The sequence below is a fragment of the Rhineura floridana genome, chromosome 3, assembly GCF_030035675.1.
Source record: "Rhineura floridana isolate rRhiFlo1 chromosome 3, rRhiFlo1.hap2, whole genome shotgun sequence".
Lineage (NCBI taxonomy): Eukaryota > Metazoa > Chordata > Lepidosauria > Squamata > Rhineuridae > Rhineura > Rhineura floridana.
In genome coordinates this window covers 140232736-140252269 of record NC_084482.1, presented here as the reverse complement: position 1 = coordinate 140252269, position 19534 = coordinate 140232736, and the positions used below count along the sequence as shown (strand labels likewise).

At 43.4% G+C, this 19534-nt stretch overlaps 1 protein-coding gene across 14 annotated transcripts in view; it reads right to left on the bottom strand.

Annotated features, from left to right (window-relative positions):
• Positions 1 to 19534, bottom strand: part of CFAP92 (cilia and flagella associated protein 92 (putative)) — a 115779-nt gene that overhangs the window by 42079 nt on the left and 54166 nt on the right. For 13 of the 14 annotated variants that reach the window (XM_061618133.1, XM_061618134.1, XM_061618132.1 and 10 more), the window contains 4 exons: positions 17414 to 17595; positions 9624 to 9794; positions 4267 to 4451; positions 478 to 1379 (listed from right to left, as the gene is read on the bottom strand). In XM_061618133.1, coding sequence (XP_061474117.1) covers positions 478 to 1379; positions 4267 to 4451; positions 9624 to 9794; positions 17414 to 17595 — 1440 coding nt within the window. The remainder of the gene's footprint in view (positions 1 to 477; positions 1380 to 4266; positions 4452 to 9623; positions 9795 to 17413; positions 17596 to 19534) is intronic. The other variant, XM_061618138.1, reaches the window with a different exon arrangement.

Below are 19534 nucleotides of genomic sequence, written 5' to 3'. Positions count from 1 at the left end.
TGACAGATCTTTCCATCCCTAACGTCAAATAAGCAAAAAGGGAGAGAGAAAAAAACAAGTACTAACTAGTGCTGCATTAGCCCCTTCTCATTATTTTCATAATTTGATTGGCTATTTTACTGTGACTTATGCACCAAAGTACTCCAAATCCTGCCATCTGAGTTTTGGCAGCATCCTTAGTTTCTATCTCTGCATGCGTGGATGGATCCTGGAAACCCTGCCTCCTGTGAACAAACCGGGTAGACTGTCTGCTAGAAAGGAGGTCACCAAATACACAGGCTTTGAGCACCATTCATAAGACATATGCTCTGTGGACTACCACAGACTAGACAATCATAAGAAATAAAGGGCAAACAAACACATTTCTCTATATATGAGACAGATATTTAAAATATGAGGTTGAGCTTGATAAATTGCCTTTGTAAAAAGATCACTACAGAGGAAAACATGTTTAGGTAGTAAAGTGGTTCCCATTACCTGTCGATTCTTTTATTCCATATCCTCTTAAGTGCTTTGTTCTTTAAGCCTTCCAAGATAAGGAGGTGAATGGATCCATCCAGAATGTGAAATCCAGTAAGAACATCCATTTGGGAAATCTCCTCAAAAGTCAGTTTGTGATTCAGTTTTAACGTATTAAGAGAGTTTTGAATGATATGTAAAGGGTACGAATCAAGTTGGAGAGCCTCTGCGTTAATTTTGGTAATTTCTTGCAGCAAATAACTTATGAGTGATGTATTTTTATAGTCAAAAATGTAGATGATGCAGCCGTAGGGGCAATAATCAGTTTCAGTGTCATCTGTTTCATCTTCAGGACTTAATGGTATAGTTATTTCAACTCTCACTTTAAGATACGATTCTGAGCACACATAATGCCCCATTGGCATCTGAACAACCTGACATTGAGAAACTCCTTTCGCCTTCTGAGCAGTACTCGCCCCCTGGCAGACACTTGTATCTTGAACTGAGCAGCTGTGAATTGGTGCAGAGAAATTCAAGACCTTTTCCCCTAGCAATAATTCAGCCAGGCTGATTTTAGCTACCCCATATGGGTGCCACATTTCTTCCCTGGACGTAATGGGATTCTGGACCATGTATCTAGACGTGACCATGCTCACATTGCTTAGCTTGTGGTCTCCTGGTTCCTCTCCAAACAAAGAAGGCTTTATCTTGACACCTTCCATTTTCTTGTCTCGATCATGAACTTCAATTTCCAAGGGGGGTCCTCTTAGATATTCATTCAGTTCTCCATGTTTTATTGTTCCTGCAAGAATCACATTGATATCCTCAAAGAAGACATCAGTTCCATGATCCCGACCTTGTGTTTGACGTGGCTGCATATTCTGGAATTTGTATTTGCAGTAAACAGGAACACATGAACTCTATCAAAAAGAAGAATAAATAAATAAAGAGCAAACAATGAGGGGTTGGTCAATACTACTTATTTATATATTTATTTTTAGTCCCACCTTTCTACATAATAGTGAACTCAAGATGCCTCACAATAAAATTAATGCAAATGTTAAAGCAGTTAAAACGTCAAAAGAGGCAGAATTAAAAATTGGCCAATTCTTAAGGGCAAAAAATTCTCCAAAGGCAGTTTACCTAATAAAAGGCTTACTTGTTTAAAATTATCCACTACCTACCAGTGAAAGGAGACAGTGAGGTGATCAAATGTGCCTCCTTAGGCAAGCAATTCTGCAATCTGGCTGCCACATTTGGAAAGGGTCCCCTCTCATGCCCTCTCACCATACCTAAGACTGCAAGGAACCATGAAGGAGGGCCTTCAGAATGGAACAGGGTTCCCAAACAACTTTATAATTCCAGAGGTGTCTGGCCCCAGGCTGTTCACTGCATTCCTATAAATCCTGACGTGTTCCAGTCTTGTTTCTGGCCCAGCTTTGGGACTAAAACTGCCTTGGTTGCCCTGAGACAACCTTTGTCAGGAAAGAGACAAAAGGGAGTGCAACTCTTTTGGTTCTCCTGGACCTCTTTGCAGCTCTCTATCACTGATGATGGAATCCTTCTGGATCAGCTGTCTAGGAGGGATGTTAGGGTCACTGTAATGCTAGTAGATCTGCTCCTACCTGCCAGGTCAATTCCTGAAGTTGATTATGGAAGACTTCTGCTTAGCCCCACGGTATTTAAACACTGTAGAGTACCAGAGGGATCTACATTGTCTCCTGTGCTATTTAACATCAATTTATGAATCCGTTAGATTAGATTGGAGATTTAGATAGAGGTGTCATTAGTATGCTAATGATGCACCATTCCCTCTCTTTCTCTTTTGCATCTGTTCCAGGAATAGTGTTGCACACCCTTAAAAAATGTCTGAAGTCAGTTAAAATGATGAAAAGGCAAGTGTATTCTCAGAGGCTGGCCAAACAGGTGTTGTTCAGTGTTCCCAATACAGTTACACTTCCTCTTTGGAAGCAGGTTTGTAGCTTGGGGGTGCTTTTAGATTCATCTAGCCCTGTTTATGGAGAGCCTTTTACTAACTTTGATTTGCCAGCTACAGCATCTTCTGAAAAAGCATAATATTGCCACAGTTACTCATGCTCAGTAACTTCTAGGATTGATTACACAATGTGTTTACTGCGACACAACTTCATTTTGTTCAGAACATGGCTGCCAGGTTATTCATTGGGGCCTGTATTGTTGACCACACTTCCCCAATGTTCTCCACTGTCTTCCAGCTTCTTTCTGGGCATAACTCAAAGTAGTACCCTTGAAAACACTAAAAAGGGGCACCCTATTTCCAAATGAACCAGCTAGTGTAATGAGATAGTCAGCTGAGATCCAGCTTTGGGTACCTCTACCTTCAGAAGTTAGGTGAATGGCGACCAGGAACAGAGTCTTTTTCGGCATGGCACACTGCTTATGAAACAGGCTCCCTAAAGCATATCTGCCTGGAGTTTTACAGAATAAACTCCAAAAGGCGGAGAAGGGGTGGGTGGGCAGGGGCTGAAAATGATGAAAAACAGCCACAACCTTCAGGGCCAGGTTTCTGGGAGAAGGAAAGACACCCAAAGGAAAGAGCAGCAACAGTGATAGTTCTGGGGAGGGAGAATTAGGTTTTGGGGAGGGAAAGTAGCTGGAGGGATCAAGAGATGAAAAGATAATGAAGGGTAGCTGCTTCCTAGGTGAGAGTGGCAATTCCTGAGGAATCACAAGAAGGCAAGGAGGGAGAGAGAGGAGGGAGACAGAGAATGGGAGATGAGGGTGGATGGGTGCCATAATGCTGGAAACAGGCCCCAGAAGGTAAAGTAAGAGGGCAAGGGAGCAGAATGGATACAGAGAAAGGGAAAGAAAAGTTGGGCAGTGAAGCAGAAGTCAAAAGGATGGCCCTTTGGCATCAGCCACCACCTCAGCTAGCTGACCGTTTGCTAATTTGGACCTTTCTCAAGGTCCTGAATGACATTGGGAACTTGGTCAGATGATGGGTGAGGAGATGTAGAATTGCTTAGCTGGTTAGCTGGCTAGCTATGTGCGAATAGATGGATAAGCTAGTCCCATGCCCTTTTATCTTTCAATTTTTTTAAAAAATAGTCATCTTTTCAACAAAAGTAATAAATAAAGAATGAAATAAAAATACACCTTCCCTCAAGACCAGTCAAGGCTCTTCCCTCAAAGTACCTTGGACCCAAGGCAGACAAAGTTATTTTGGCACCCGAGACAGAAAACTCCTACAAGTGCTGCTTCTCTTTCCTGGTACTTAAAATACTGTAAAAAATAAATAACCATCAATTTGCTGCCTTTTCATGCCACCCAAATCAGCTCTGCCTAGCACAACTGCATCACTCTGCCTAAAGGCAGGGCTCCCCAGCATAGGAATGTAGCCATTAGGCAGAATCCAAAATAGACTTGTAGCAGCAACAACTCTGAATCCAGCCGATGGTGGCAGTGGCAGCAAGTAGGCAGGAGTGCGTTCTCTCACTCACTTTGCCATTCCCCATAGTCCGCCCCCTGAACTTGCCCCCGGACCTGACGGAAGGGTCAATGGACAATTCAACTCCCACAGTAATTCCTTGTGTGCATAAAAAGTGCAGAGAGAGTTCTGGATCAGGAGACAGTCACACTTGCTAGGTATTCATCACAATGAGTTATGTAAATAGAGGAATCCACCATAGCCACAAATTCATTTCGGGACATCTACAGCTTACAACTGTTTTGCAAATCAGAATTAGAAATACAAGAATTCTGTTGTTTCCCCAAGAATCTCACCTATGGTTACCTGGGCAAACTGGGAAGAAGAATGCTCTGAATTACCTGTAGCTCTTCAATAGGAATGGGGGTGTCTGGTAAGCATCTTGCAGACTTAATCTTAATTATCAGTGGGTTTAATTCACGTTTCTGTTTCTCAGTCATCAGAGGCTTCTCCACAGAAAAGCTTAGGTATGCATCATAAATTTTAGGGGATTTCTCTCTTAATCGACTGGCCACATAGCGTTCTCCTGGAAGTGGAGGAAGAAATTATTTATATAATGATTACAGAAAAAGCTGCACTAAGGGAGGAGGATGTTCTATTTGTCACTGTATAATAGCAGGCAGACCACACCACACCTTCCAGGCACTTTTGCCACTAAAACAAATGCTAAGAGCTTGAAAAGAGGAAAGGAAGGACTATGACAACCTAGTACTGTCCTCTGTTCTAGCCACCTGCCACACCCGCAAAAGGAAGCAGGTAGCTCCTTTGGGGAAGGCTCAGAGCTCAATGGTAGAGCATTTCCTTCACATGCAGAAGGTCCCAGGATCAGTCCCTGGCTGTCTGCAGGTAGGACTGATAGAGCCACTGCCAGTAAGCGTAGACCATACCAAGCAAGATGGACCAATGGTCTGACTTGGAATAAGGGAGCTTCCTGTACAAGTGCTGCCGAGTGGGTCAATAGTCGGTGTGCCATCCTCTTCCTTCCTAACCAATGATATGCAGGAGGATACATATATCCCACATCTGGCAATGACTGGGATCCATGTTTTTGTAGACTTCCCTGGCTTAGACTGGGCCTGCTGCCTCCCTTTTTTCTTTGATTTATTACCATCTCTCAAAAAACACTGCTGATCATTACAGCCATGCAACTGAACAACAGAGGCAACAGATGAGCAGCCAAGGGACAAACTACATCAAAGGGCACCTCTCCTCACTCCTGTTCCCTTCTACCTCTCCCTTCTGCTGCCAACACCCACAACCCTCTTACTGAAGTTCTGCCCATTTCCTTCTCACCATCCTTGTTGCACTCCCACCTCTGATACCGTTTCTAACCAGAGAAATGGACTGCAGCATTAATGATAACTCGATCCTATTAGGTAATTGGCATTCTTGACTGCATTTTCATGCTAGGTTTATTTTACACTGTTTTGATTGATCTATTGCATGTATTGCACTTCTATTGCATATTTCTGTTGTAATAAGTATTAATGGTGTTCATCATTTTGGGGGCCTTTGGGCCCCAAAGCAGTATATAAACAAACTATACCATAGCCAATTACACCATACCAACTACAGTGTATGCATATTCTGCCTCACTCCAGACTTTAAGAGCAGGACTGGGGAACCTCTCTCTTACCAGATGTTGTTGGATTCCCATTTTCCATCAGCACCAGCCAGCATGGCCAATGGACAAGAATGATGGGAGTTGAAGACCAACAGTATCTGGAAGGCCACAGGTTCCCCTGCCCTGTTTAAGGGATGACGACACTACAGAGCCTGCAGCAAACAAAAGAACACACACAAACAGCCGCTTCTTCAGCTAGAATAAACTGAGCAACCATAGAGGGAGCGAGGGAGAGCAAGCAGCGGCAGCAGCAAGAGGTGGGGGGGAGATAATGGAAGGCTATTGGAAGTGCAGGGGGGAAGGGGAGCAGGAGAAACCTTGGTAAGAGGAGTGGCAAACAACCCCCTCCAAAGTTATTTTCAAAAGATCAACGGCTATTGGCTTTCCATAATACATACATCTATTTGTTTAAGATACTCAACTAGTTTCATTAAATGAGATATGTTCACACTACCCGGTTTCAGGAGATATCCAACCATAACACATAGTCTAAAGCCAACATTTCATTGAAAAGAAGATCTCAGGTGCCTTTGAAAGGAAGATTTTAAGGGGTGATGGCAACTATAATCACATGACCCTCCATGCTGAGAGAATTATGAACCCTTCCACACAATAGTATCCAAAAGGGATCTCTTTTGGTATGCTGCCTATAGGAATGGCAAGCCTGTAGCCCTTATTCTTAAGTTGTTGGGCTCCAACTCCCATAGCTCCAGGCAATATGGCCAATGGCCAAGGAGGATGGGAGTTGGAGACCAACATCTGGAAGGTCACAGGATCCCCATCCCTGCAACAGAGGAACCATTCAAAATGGGTGGCAACAAGCAACAGATCTCCTAGCTTCAAGGAGGCAGTGATAAGACCTATTTTGAAAAAGCCCTCCTTGGACCCCCAAGATTTAAACAACTTTCGCCCAGTCTCCAATTTACCATTCTTGGGCAAGGTGATTGAGCGTGTGGTGGCTAAACAGTTACAGACACACTTGGAGGAAGCAGATTATTTAGATCCTCTCCAATCGGGCTTCAGGACTGGACACGGAACTGAAACAGCCTTGGTCGCTCTGGTGGATGATATGAGGAGGGCGTTGGATAGGGGAGAACATACTTTCCTCATCCTCCTGGATCACTCAGCGGCTTTTGATACCGTTGACCACGGTATCCTGTTAAATCGCTTGGAGGGATTGGGAATGGGAGGCACTGTTTTACGGTGGTTCCGTTCCTATCTCTCCAACAGATATCAACGAGTAGCGTTGGGGGATGAGGTTTCAGACCCTTGGCCCCTTAATTGTAGTGTGCCACAGGGCTCTATCCTCGCCACCATGCTATTCAACATTTATATGAAACCGCTGGGAGCTATCATCAGGAGTTTTGGGCTGCAGTGTCACCAGTATGCGGATGACACGCAGCTCTATCTCTCGTTTAAATCCTCACCAGAGTTGGCTGTGGAAACCTTGTCCAATTGCCTGGAGTCCGTAAGTGGATGGATGGGAGAGAACAGGCTGAAGCTGAACCCTGACAAGACCGAGGTGTTACTGGTGGGGGATAAGGGAAGGTTGGGAAACTTTGACCTGGTGTTTAATGGGGTGAGATTGCCCCTAAAGGACCAGGTCCACAGCCTGGGGGTCATTTTGGACTCTCAATTGTCCATGGAGCCCCAGGTATCTGCAGTAAGTCGGGCAGCCTGGTACCAACTTCATCTGGTACAGAGGCTGCGACCCTACCTTCCTATACATCTGCTTCCACGAGTGATACATGCCCTGGTCTCCTCTCGATTAGACTACTGTAATGCGCTCTACGTGGGGTTACCCTTGAAGACGGTCCGGAAATTGCAGCTGGTACAGAATGCGGCGGCACGCTTAATAAAGCAAAGCCGTCGCCGGGATCATGTCACCCCAGTGTTGATGGAGCTACACTGGTTGACAGTTGTATACCGGGCCCAATTCAAGGTGTTGGTATTAACCTTTAAATCCCTAAACGGTTTCGGCCCAGTTTATCTGAAGGAACGCCTCCAGTATCACCAAATATGCCGCCAAACAAGATCGGCCTCACAAGACCTTCTCTCGGTCCCACCGGTGAAAACAGCTAGGCTGGTGCGGACCAGAGAGAGGGCCTTCTCGGTCGTGGCCCCCACCCTCTGGAACTTGCTTCCTTTTGACCTTCGACATGCCTCCTCCCTGATGGCTTTTTGTCGAGCCTTAAAGACCTTGTTATTCAGGCAGGCCTACGGGATTTCTGGGGTGGGTTAGGCTATTATGTTGTATTACTAACGGGTGGTTTAGATATATTGTTGTTTAATATGGTGACTGTTGTATGAATATGTTTTAAATTGTATTTTATATTGTGTAAGTCGCCCAGAGTGTCTGTTAAGTCAGACAGATGGGCGACTAACAAATAAAATTTTATTATTATTATTATTATTCTACAGTTGATATTTTGCCATGGACTAACTAGTTTGGCAGCAATTTTAAGTTTCATTATCCCTATTGGTAAGCATGATCATTTTCCTTCCCTATCTCTTAACCATCTGATGCCAATTTTTTTTTTACTCTCTTCAATTGGTAGTTTTGTTTTCCCATTCCCCTGCTGAAGTTGCTTACTTATTTTTACCTCTCCTAGGTAGTGTTTACACGTGCCTAATCTTTCCACTATGCCAGCTACATGCTTCTACCCACTCTCCACTGCTTCCTCTCATCAAAATAACCCATTTGACCTTCCAACATTGGTCTCTCTCTCTCTCCTCATTACTCCAAAGCCTTAATTCTCTTTCGTGTATTTTCAATCATACCCTTATCAAGAGTCGTCAACTGGAAGAGCCTAGAACCCAAAAGGGAATCCAATTTGTCAAGGGCTAGCTTCAGTCATTGCCATCTGACTTGCACGTGCTGCAGGTCACCAGCAGGGGGAGCCCATACATCAGCAGCAGAACTTCATATGCACATGTAAACAGGGTGCCAGAAGGGGGAACACTTGGAAGAAGAAGTAAAAGGCAATGACTTTGCATACCTCACTTGCGACCATGAGGCGAGAAATATTTTTAGAATTCATGGTGGTGCATCATTTACAAGTATGCACTAATTTGAACAACACTGAAGGGAAACAGCCTATCAGTAGCAGTGCAGAGTTGCTAAATAAAATTTCAAAGTGCAAAAGAAATTAAGAGAAACTCTAAACAGGCCAGAGTGTCATCCAATTAATGCGTCATTGCCCTTGAAGTCTCAGCTTCAATTAAGCACAGAACGTTAGGAAGCATGCAGCAAAGAGCTCATTTGTATGCAAGCTGTCAGCTGAACCAGCAAAGCAGCATGCAGTCTCAGGGGAGTTGCTGCTATGTACCCTTGCATTCCTAATGTGAGTGAGATTACCATGAGCTTTCACCTTTTAGGCTTTTATACTCTGGGCAGCAAAGATGTCAAAAAGAATGTGTGCACCTCTGCAAATTGTATTAGTTAAACAATTCACAGCAAGCGGACAGTTGCACAGCAGGCAGACAAAAGAGCCTTATATTTCTATCAAAAGTCTATGTGTTGCTACAGGCAGAAGGACGCCCACTTTGCTTCACAAGCAATTTCAAAATATGTTCCTTTTAAACAACAATGCCCCAGCACACAACCTCCTAAAACCTTACTGCTGTCATACTTCCTGTAGGAATGCTAGATTTTTCCTACATGAAGAGCCCTTTCCTGTAGGAAAACATATCCGTGCAGTCATGGCCAAACTGGGTACTGGTGACAGAAGAAAACCACCAGATTTTCAGCACAGCAAGACATCATTCCTTTTCTAGTCACAAATAAACATTACCTGATGAGTGCACATACAGTAGATATGCACGCATTATCTACTGACTTTATAGACATGATGTACTGCATCAGACAATTTGAGTATGTTAATTTCACCCAAACTTGGAAGCCTCTTGGCAGAGCCTACTGACAAGTATCCTACACTTAAATGCCCCTTCTCACAATAAAATGAGCCATCCCTTCATTCGCCTCTACAAAGAGCTGCTCAAGCATTTAAGAATAAAAATATTTTTCCCCACTCTACACCCCCAATCTTATCCCCAGTACTGGGGCAAAAATACCTGACAGGAGGGGCATGAGGTCCAGCTGCAAAAATGCGATTCCAAACTTCTTTGCCTGTGCTGTTAAGGCTGCAATTTCTTTAGCAGTTGGTTTTAGGGTGGCTCCTGACTTTTTTCCCAAAAAGACACTTTTTTGTAAAAGTTTCTTCCTTTCTGATAATTGGAGGAGAACTGGAAGAGAATACATCTTTTAATAATTAAATATCTAAAAGAGAATTGAATTTTTTATCTAATCCTAGCCATCATCCTAGCCAAACAATATTGGTTTAACGTATTCAAGAGCAACTGTTGAACCTTAAAAGGACTAGGAAAGTAACACTTCAGCAAACAGCCACGTTCAACCAGGGGTGACAAACTCTCACAAATCGCTCACCCCAACAAGCACTAGAGCTGGTTGTACATGGGTAAAACAGCATCATCCAGTCTGCTATCAATTCCTATGCGCTTGTAGATTGTCCTCATCTCGCATCTAAGAAGGAAGTACATTTATGTACCCTCTTTTCCTTTCAGCAAGAGGGAGGGAGAGAATGATCTGCGTGCAGAACTTGATTTGCACATATCTGGATTATGCTGAATGTGTTATTTAAAGGAAGGCAATACAAGGTTGCTTATTCATTTTTCTGAATCCTAGACTAGCCTGTGAAGCCACACTAAATTATAAGCAAATGTAAAAAAAAAACCAAAGCATGATTGCAACCAGAACAGACTCAAGGAATATTAAGAAAAAACAAGACAGAGACCGTGCATATATTTATTTCCTTTTTTAATTTCACTCTAACCCAGAAAGCACAGGACAATTAAACAATAATGCTTATTTCATCTATCACTCAACTCTGCGCTGCAGGCCAATACTTTTAGGACAGCATGATTCACATGCAATCACAAGCTACAACCATGGATTTCAGTAACCTAACAGCCTCCATTTACTTTATTTTTTCAAAGAACACCAAATCTCTAGCTTTTATGGTTGTAGAGATAAGACTGAAAATGGATGGACAGTGTTGGGTGAAACTGAGAAGCCAGAGAGAAGCTAAACAGGGCTTCCAATACTAGCAGGATGAGATTTTGGTAATCTATATGGGTTGTATTTGACTAAAGCCTACTCACAGTAGACCTGCTGAAATTAATGAACCTAAGTTAGTCACGTCTATTAACTTAAATGGGTCTACTTTGAATAGGACTAGCATTTAATACTACCCTGTGTCTCCTTTTCTCTCTTACATGAGTTGTGGTACACTTTGTTTGTGAGAGCAGTGTGTGTTAACTGCCTTCAAGTGGATTACGATTTATGGCAACCCTATGAATCAGTCCAACACCTTAACCACTACATCACACTGGCTCTCCCGATCAAAAAACGAGATAAGATTAGTTTGGCAGGATTTGTTCTTCATAAATCCATGCTGGCTTCTAGTAATCACTGCATTGTTTACAAGGTTCTTATAGACTGACTGCTTTATAATCTGCTCCAGAATTTTTCCAGGGATTGATGTTAGGCTGACTGGTCTGTAGTTCCCTGGTTCCTCCTTTTTGCCCTTTTTGAAGATAGGGACATTAGCTCTCCTCCAGTCATTCAGCACTTTACCAGTCCGCCATGATTTCACAAAGATGATAGACAGCAGTTCTGAGAGTTCTTCTGCCAGTTCCTTCAATATTCTAGGATGCAGTTTATCGGGCCCTGCCAATCTGAACTCGTTCAAAGTGATTCGGTTTTCCTTGACCATTTGTCTATCAATCTCAAGCTCCAATCCTGCCCCTTCCACTTCATGTTTCCCGGGACGGTCATAGACGCTTTTTTGGGAGAAGACTGAGCCAAAGTAGGAATTGAGCACTTCTACCTTTTCTTTGTCATCTGTTATCATTTTGCCATCCTCATTGAGTAGCTGTGCCACCATTTCTTTTCTCTGTCTTTTACTATGGACATACCTGAAGAAAGCTTTTTTGTTGCTTTTAGCATCCCTCGCTAACCTCAGCTCATTCTCAGCTTTAGCCTTTCCTGACGTCATCCCTGCAATTCCGTGATACCTGTCTGTACACTTCCTTTGTGGTCTGGCCTTCTTTCCACTTCCTGTGTGTGTCCTTTTTGTTTTCAGGTTATCTCTTAAGCTTTTTGTGAAGCCACATTGGCATCTTCTGCTGTTTTCCCCCATTTTTCCTTGTTGGAATTGCGCTTTTAGAATTTCGTTTTTTAGAAATTCTGTTGTGAGTTTATTAAAATCGGCTTTCCTGAAGTCTAGGGTGCGCGTATGGCTACTCTCAGCTTTTGCTTCTGTTAAAATCAAGAATTCAAGTATGGTGCAGTCACTTTCCCCCAGAGTTCCCATAACTGCCACTTCAATCCACCAAATCATCTCTATTGGTTAGAATCAAGTCCAGGATAGCTGATCCTCTGGTTGCTTCCTTCACTTTCTGTAGGAGAAAGTTATGTCCAACACAAGTCAGAATTTTTTTGGAGGGGCCATGTTTGGCAGAACTTGTCTCTCAACAGATATTGGGATAATTGAAGTCCCCCATTACTACTACATCATGCCTCCTCGAAATATTGGCAATTTGCTTTTCAAAAGTTACATTCTTGTCTTCTCCTTGATTAGGTGGTTGGTAGTAGACTCCAAGCACCACATTCCTTTTATTACTTGCACCATTAATTTTAACCCAGATACTCTCAGTGAAGCTACCAAGCTCATCTTCCTGTAGGGCAGCCTTTCCCAACCAGTGTGCCTCCAGATGTTGTTGGACAACTCCCATCAGCCTCAGCCAGCATTGCCAATGGTCAGGAAGATGGGAGTTGTGGTTCAACAACATCTGGAGGCACACTGGTTGGGAAAGGCTGCTGTAGGGATATTTATTTTTAACATATAGCGCGACTCCACCTCCCTTTTTATTCCTTCTGTTCTTTTTGAACAAGTTATATCCTTCAATTGCTGTATTCCAGTCATGGGAGTCATCCCAACAAGTTTCAGTTATACCTAAAAGTAAATGTACTGCCTTCAAGTCGATTCTCACTTATGGTGACCCTACGAATAGGGTTTTCATAGTAAGCAGTATTCAGAGATGGTTTACCATTGCCTTCCTCTGAGGTCGAGAGGCAGTGACTGGCCCAAGGTCACCCAGTGAGCTTCATGGCTGTGTGGGGATTCGAACCCTGGTCTCCCAGGTCGTAGTCCAACACCTTAACCACTACACCACACTAGCTCTCCAGTTATACCTATCAAGTCATAATTTCCCTCCTGTATTAAGAGTTCCAGTTCGTCCTGCTTGTTTCCCACGCTCTGCGCATTAGTATACAGACATCGAAGACCATGTGATTTGTGGCTTGGCTTCCTTACTACATTTTTCTGAGGACTGTTACTGGGCCCTATTAGAGCCAATCTCTCTGTTCCTGTTACTGTGCACAAGCCTTCATCAGTCGTTAGCACCAAGTTTACGTCTCCCTCCCCCTTAAGATTCAGTTTAAAGCCCTCCTGATGAACTTCTCCATGCTGTGGCCAAACACATTCTTCCCAGTCCTTGTGAGATGCAACCCATCACTTGCCAGCAGTCCATCGTCCCAGAATCCAAATCTCTCATGTCGGCACCACCTTCATAGCCATTCATTCACACAGAGTATTTTTCTTTCCCTTTCTACTCCTCTTCTAAGTACTGGAAGGATGGATGAAAAAACTATCTGGGGCACAAAGCCCTTGAGTTTCCTTCCCAGAGCTTCAAAGTCTGGTGTGATTTCTTCATAGCTCCGTTTGGCAGTATCATTTGTTCCCACATGGATGAGGAGAAAGGGATACCTGCCGGTGGGCTTGATCAGTGATGGCAACCCTTCCGTCACATCTCTAATCCGTCCTCCTGGTAGACAGCATACCTGGCGACTCCACAGATCTTCTCGACATACTTGGGTGTCAATTCCATGCAGTAGGGAGTCTCCCACCACTACTACTCTTGTTTTTGTTGTGGGCTGTGGTTTCATGGCCTCTACTTGACTGAGCTTCAGCCTCTCGCTCGCTGTCACATGGGGTCCCCTGTAATTCTTCCCCTGCAGACTGTCCTCTAGTCTTATCCTCAAGTGCCTTGAAGTGGTTCTATAGTTGCACCAGTGATGGATGTGTTCTTGCTCATCTGCTCCTGTCACCCTTTTCCACGGAGTTTCCTCCACTTCGTTGTTGCTCTCCACAACACTCTCCTGTTCTTCTTCAACATGCTGCTGGTCTTCCACCTCCTGTACTTCTCTTTTCTGTTGTTGATCCAGTGTTCTATCTAAGAACTCTTCATCTTCTCTTATACTCTTCAGTATGGCCACCTGCCATTCCAGTCCCCTCACTTTCTCTTCCAATAGCGCCACCTGCTTGGACTTGTTGCACTTGTACGCCATGTTATTCTCAGGCAAGAGAACAAACATTGCACACACCTTGCAGGTCACCACCACCAGAATGCCCTTCCCATCCATAGTCTCCACTGTCTTTTGTTTCTTTCTTTCTACTTTTATTGGAATGGGCTGTGCTTTGTCCTGTCCTCGTTCAGGGTAAATAGGAGAGTCCCACTGGTATGTGGTGCACCGTAAAAGGGAAACAAATTTAAAGACCTCCCCCTTGACCTCCTCTGCCAAACTCCTGTTAGCTCTCCCTGTTTGCTTGCTCTCTGAAAGTGGGTTCTCTTGTATCTCCTCTGGACCAGCTGACACAGCTCCCTCTGCTCTGCTCAGTTAGGAGTTAGGAAACAGAATGAAAACTTCTAGCCCACACAGCTGCTCCTAGTTGCACTAGCAGCTATCAGGCCACACCGCTTCCAATCAAGCTGTTATGGAGTTTCGATCCCACGCAGTAGGGAGTCTCCCACTACTAGTACTCTTCTCTTGTTGTGGGGCGTGGTTTCATTGGCCCTGCTTGATTGAGCTTCAGCCTCTTGCTCATTGTCGCATGGGGTCTCCTGTAATTCTTCCACCACAGGCTGTCCTCCAGTCTCATCCTCGAGTGGTTGAAAGCAGTTCCATAGTTCCACTGGTGAAGGGTGTCTTCTAGCTCTTCTGCTCCTGTCACCCTTTCCCACGGAATTTCCTCCACTTCATTGTTCCTCTCCACAGCAGTCTCTTCTGCTACCACATGCTGTTGCTCTTCCACCTCCACTTCTCTTTGCTGCTGTTGGTCCAGCGTTCTGTCCAAGAACTCTTCATCTTCTCTAATAGTCCTCAGTGTGGCCACCTGCCGTTCCAGGCCTCTCACTTTTTCTTCCAACAGTGCCACAAGCTTGCACTTGTTGCACGTGTACGCCGTGTTGTTCTCAGGCAATAAACATGGCACACACCTTGCAGGTCACAACCACTGGAGTATCCTTCCTGTTCATACTCTCTTCAACCTTTTGTTTCTTTCTAACTACTTGTCTTGGAGTGGCCTGTGATTTGGCCTGTCCTACTTCAAAGTAAACTTGAGAGTCCCACTGGTATGCGGTGCGCTGTAGAAGAAAAATTAGTAATTTAAAAAAAAAAAATTATGGACCTCCCCTGTCAAACTCCTTTGTATAACTCCTGTTTGCTCGCTCTCTGAAAGCTGGCTTGCTTGTATCTCATCTCCTGTGGACCAGCTGAGACAGCTCCCTCTGCTCTGCTCAGTTAGGAGTCAGAATGAAGTATGAAGAATATGTTCTCAGACTTCAGAGTTTCCTTCAAGTGCCTCAGTCGCTGTGATAGACAGGCAATATGAAGGCTCTGAATTGCCTAGGCCTGGTATAAATAACAGGATCCCATCCTGTGTTTGGTCAACATGGCAGTACTCATGCCTGATGCACTTCAAGCTCCAGCTTTCAAGCTCAAGCTAAAGATCTCAGAAACCTTGGACGATCGAGAACTGGAGATGATCATCCATGGCCCTACCCTGGCTCTAATAGAGCCAATGTTAAAGAAGATCAAATGCCCTGCTGGACACATTTTAATCCTTGCAAGCAACTAAAACAGCCTTACTTTGTGGCTACCTAAGGCAGGTTCTCAGCCTTTTGGCTTCAACAAAAATGAAAGCTGGTATAGCATAATGGCTAGCAGACTACAAACCAGGAAGTCCTCAGTTTGAATCTCACCTCTGCTATGCAGGCAAGACACTGTTAGCATTTATCCCCTCATCTTCAATATGGGGAGGTAGCAATACTGACTTACGAGGTTGTTGTAAGTATTAAGTATTGGTATTATTATCATTACTACTATCACCTATCCTCAGTTCTTTTTTATGTAACTACTGCAAGGATTACTAACAATGATGGGAAGGGAGGGCGAGTCCTCCTTAAATCTCACAGAATGCTACAGAGCTTATTCTATGCAGCAGCAACGATCATTTGTATTGAAGCCTAACAATCCAGAAAGGTATAGCCTTGACCAAAAACTATCTTACCCTAGCCATACTAGTTTAGATTTAGACTCACTGGATACAAATTATTGCTATCTTTTTTTTTTAAAGCTATTTTTTAAATCTTTTAAAAAGTAATAATTACAGCACAGTAAGCAACCCCAAGAGAAAGCAGTCCAATCATGTCTCAGCAGGCTTAAATATAACAAGCAAGCAAAACTCCCCAGAAAAGTGGGTAAACGCTTATCAAAAGCGTACAGAAGAAAAGGCTCCAACTGCTTTCACTGTAAAGGAAATAGCAGCTTGAAGATTAAGATTCAATGTGTGGAACTGATCTCATAAGTCACGGGTCTCTGGAGTCATGGGAAAGAAGAACTTAAACAGAGATACAAAACAAACAAGGCAGACATGGCAAAGGGTTAAGCTCCTCAAGCAGGCCCATTCCTTTTCTGCAAGCTGAGATGCCTGTTCCAAATATGTATGCATGAAAGCAGGCTACAAAATGGTCCCCATTCTCCTTGCATTTCCTTCAGATAAAGGAAGCATCTCACCAACAGTAATAGTGAGTTCTCTACTGTTAGCAGGCTTCAGTGCTCTGGGGGCAGGAATCATAGAGCAGAACTAGGTCAGTGGAAAACAGAAAACTGCAGGGAGATCACATAGAAAGAGTTACATGGAGTGGAGTACATGGTAGGATATCACAAGAGCATATTTCCCGGAGTGCAAGACAGTGAAACGAGATCAAATTATTTATCCAATTATCCTAGTATCATCTACTCTGACTGGCTGTCCAGGGTTTCAGGCAAAGGATTTGTATATCATCTCACCATTTAAACTGCAGATGCAAAGGATTGAACCTGGGGCTTTATGTGGGCAAATGATCAGTGAGCTACTAATCCTCTTGCATGAGGGCTAAACGTTTTTTAAGTTAGGGGGAAGTTCTGAAATGGATGAAGATTCCACGGTCAAGAGTCACACTTAAACTTTAAGTATAGTTCTCCAGTTCTTACTCATTTCAATGCCCCAATCTAACTAATGACTTCAGAGCCATTGTTATTTCCCTGTATCAGGGAAGGGACCCTAAAAACAAACAACTATTAAATTCTGCAAGAACCAAAATTCTGCCACCCAAACAAAGGCAAGTAACATGTACAAATAAGAATCTCTCATCAGAATATTGCATTACATCAAATGTTAGTGTTGGGGGGGGGGTTAGGGGGTTGTTTTGAGAACTGGGATTACTTATTCTTTGAATATCCCTTATTAAATGACCCAGCTAGCTGACTCTCTACATATTGTACAAAACACTTGTCACCACTATATGCAGTTTATGTCTATACTATTTTAAGGGTTTCTGTGTCATCTAAAGCTGCAATCCTACATACAAATATTTGGGAATAAGCCTCACTAAACTCATGGGACTTGCTTCTTAGGAAACATTAACAGGATTGCATTCCATATCCTTTCTGTACTCACCTCCACCTACTGAATCCTTCCTGTCTGAATGCTCCATTAGTTTTCCCAAATTAGTTTTCCCAAACACTGCAACTGTTGATTTAGCAGAAACTTTTTTATGGAGTTTCTGCTTTATAATTTTGGCTTCCTGGATAGTTTTTTCTCTGAGAGAAGACGGTATGCTCCCAGAAATACTGATTGCACTTGAAGAAAAACAAGAAAAAAGAAAAATCTGAGACATTTGGAAAACAATTATTTTATGTATTAAATAACATAACAAATATATAAATTATGGTTTGTTTTAAAGGTTTTGTATTGTTTTAAATGTGTAATTTTGTTTGATTTTTTTCAACACTTTCTAAACCGCTTAGAGGCTCCTTTTCAAGTATGAAGTAGTATACAAATTAAATAAATAAAATAATAAATATATAAATTATATACACACACACACACACACAACAGCAGTAAAAAAATAAAATAAAACTTACAGCAAATTATACAACCAAGTGAAAAGTCAAACTTTTGATTGCTTTCATAGATGTAAGATGCCATTATAAAATTCCTTATGATCTGTAAACCAGGGATGGGGAAACAGTGGCCCTCCAGATGTTGTTTGACCCCAGCTCCCATCAGCACCAGCCAGCATGGGCAATGGACAAGAATGATGGGAGTTGTAGTTCAATGACTGGAGGCACAGGTTGCCAATCCATGCGGAAAACAACAATAATTCTGTAAGCAGCCTGCGTTTGAATTATTGAAAGTAAGGTAGATTATAAAATTATATGTTATGTACATTTAAAATTATTACCAGAGTACTTAGCTTTTGCAATATATACCCCACCTTTTTACTTACAAAGTATTCAAGGTTGCTTACAAGAATCATAAAACAATCACATAAAACAATATATGGACATAAACTTAAGTAATTTTAAAAAGCAATACTAAACTAGGAGCAATCACACACACAATCTTACAATGAAACAGGAGAAAAAGCAGCAATAAAAAACATTCACCACAAACACGTAACAAAAATGTCTACCCCAAAAAGCTTCGGTAAACTTTTCCCTCTGCAAGGGTGGGGGACCTATTAAATTGGTCCGCCCCCAGAGACTAATGAATTCTGAAGGTTTTCAAAAGGCTCTGGGGGTTTTTCCGGCTGATAAGACTGGCGCTCCTGTCGAAGCCCTGGTCGATCTGTGGAATACAGAGATGACCCGGGCTGTTGACACAATCGCTCCTGCGCGCCCTCTCCTATGTAGAGCTCATACAGCTCCTTGGTATACTCCGGAGCTGAGAGCGATGAAACAAGACAGGAGGCGGCTTGAGCGGAGATGGAGACGAACTCCCGACGAATGCAATTATGAGCTGGTTCGTGCTTCTACTAAGCTCTATGTAGGAGCGGTGAGGGCGGCAAAAAAACAACATTTCGCCGCCACTATTCAGTCATCTCTCTCACGCCCACGGGAGCTTTTTAAAGTGGTTTGTGGCCTACTTCATCCAGGCCTACAAGATACGGCAGATACATCGGTAGCTCGATGTAATAAATTTGCTGAACACTTCCAGCATAAGATCTCATGCATTCGCCGGGACTTAGACTCCTATTTAATAGCAGTTAATCCTACTGAGGTGTCCAGAGCACAGTCTTGTCATGTTTTGTTGGATGAGTTTCAGTTGGTTCAGCTCGAGGACGTGGACAAGGTGCTTGGACAGGTTCGTGCGACCACTTCGGTACTGGATCCTTGCCCCTCTTGGCTAATTAAAACTAGCAAGGAAGGAACAGTTGGCTGGGCCAAGGAAGTGATTAATGCCTCTTTATGAGAGGGAGTGGTCCCTGGCTGTCTGAAAGAGGCGGCAGTGAGACCACTCCTGAAAAAACCTTCCTTGGACCCAGAGGATGTCAGCAGCTACAGACCAGTAGCCAATGTTCCGTTCCTGGGCAAGATCCTGGAACGTGTGGTTGCTGACCAGCTCCAGGCGCTATTGGATGAAACCGATTATCTAGATCCATTTCAATCGGGGTTCAGGCCTGGTTTTGGCACTGAGACTGCCTTGGTCGCCCTGTTTGATGACCTATGTCGGGAGAGAGACAGAGGGAGTGTAACTCTGTTGATTCTCCTTGACCTCTCAGCGGCTTTTGATACC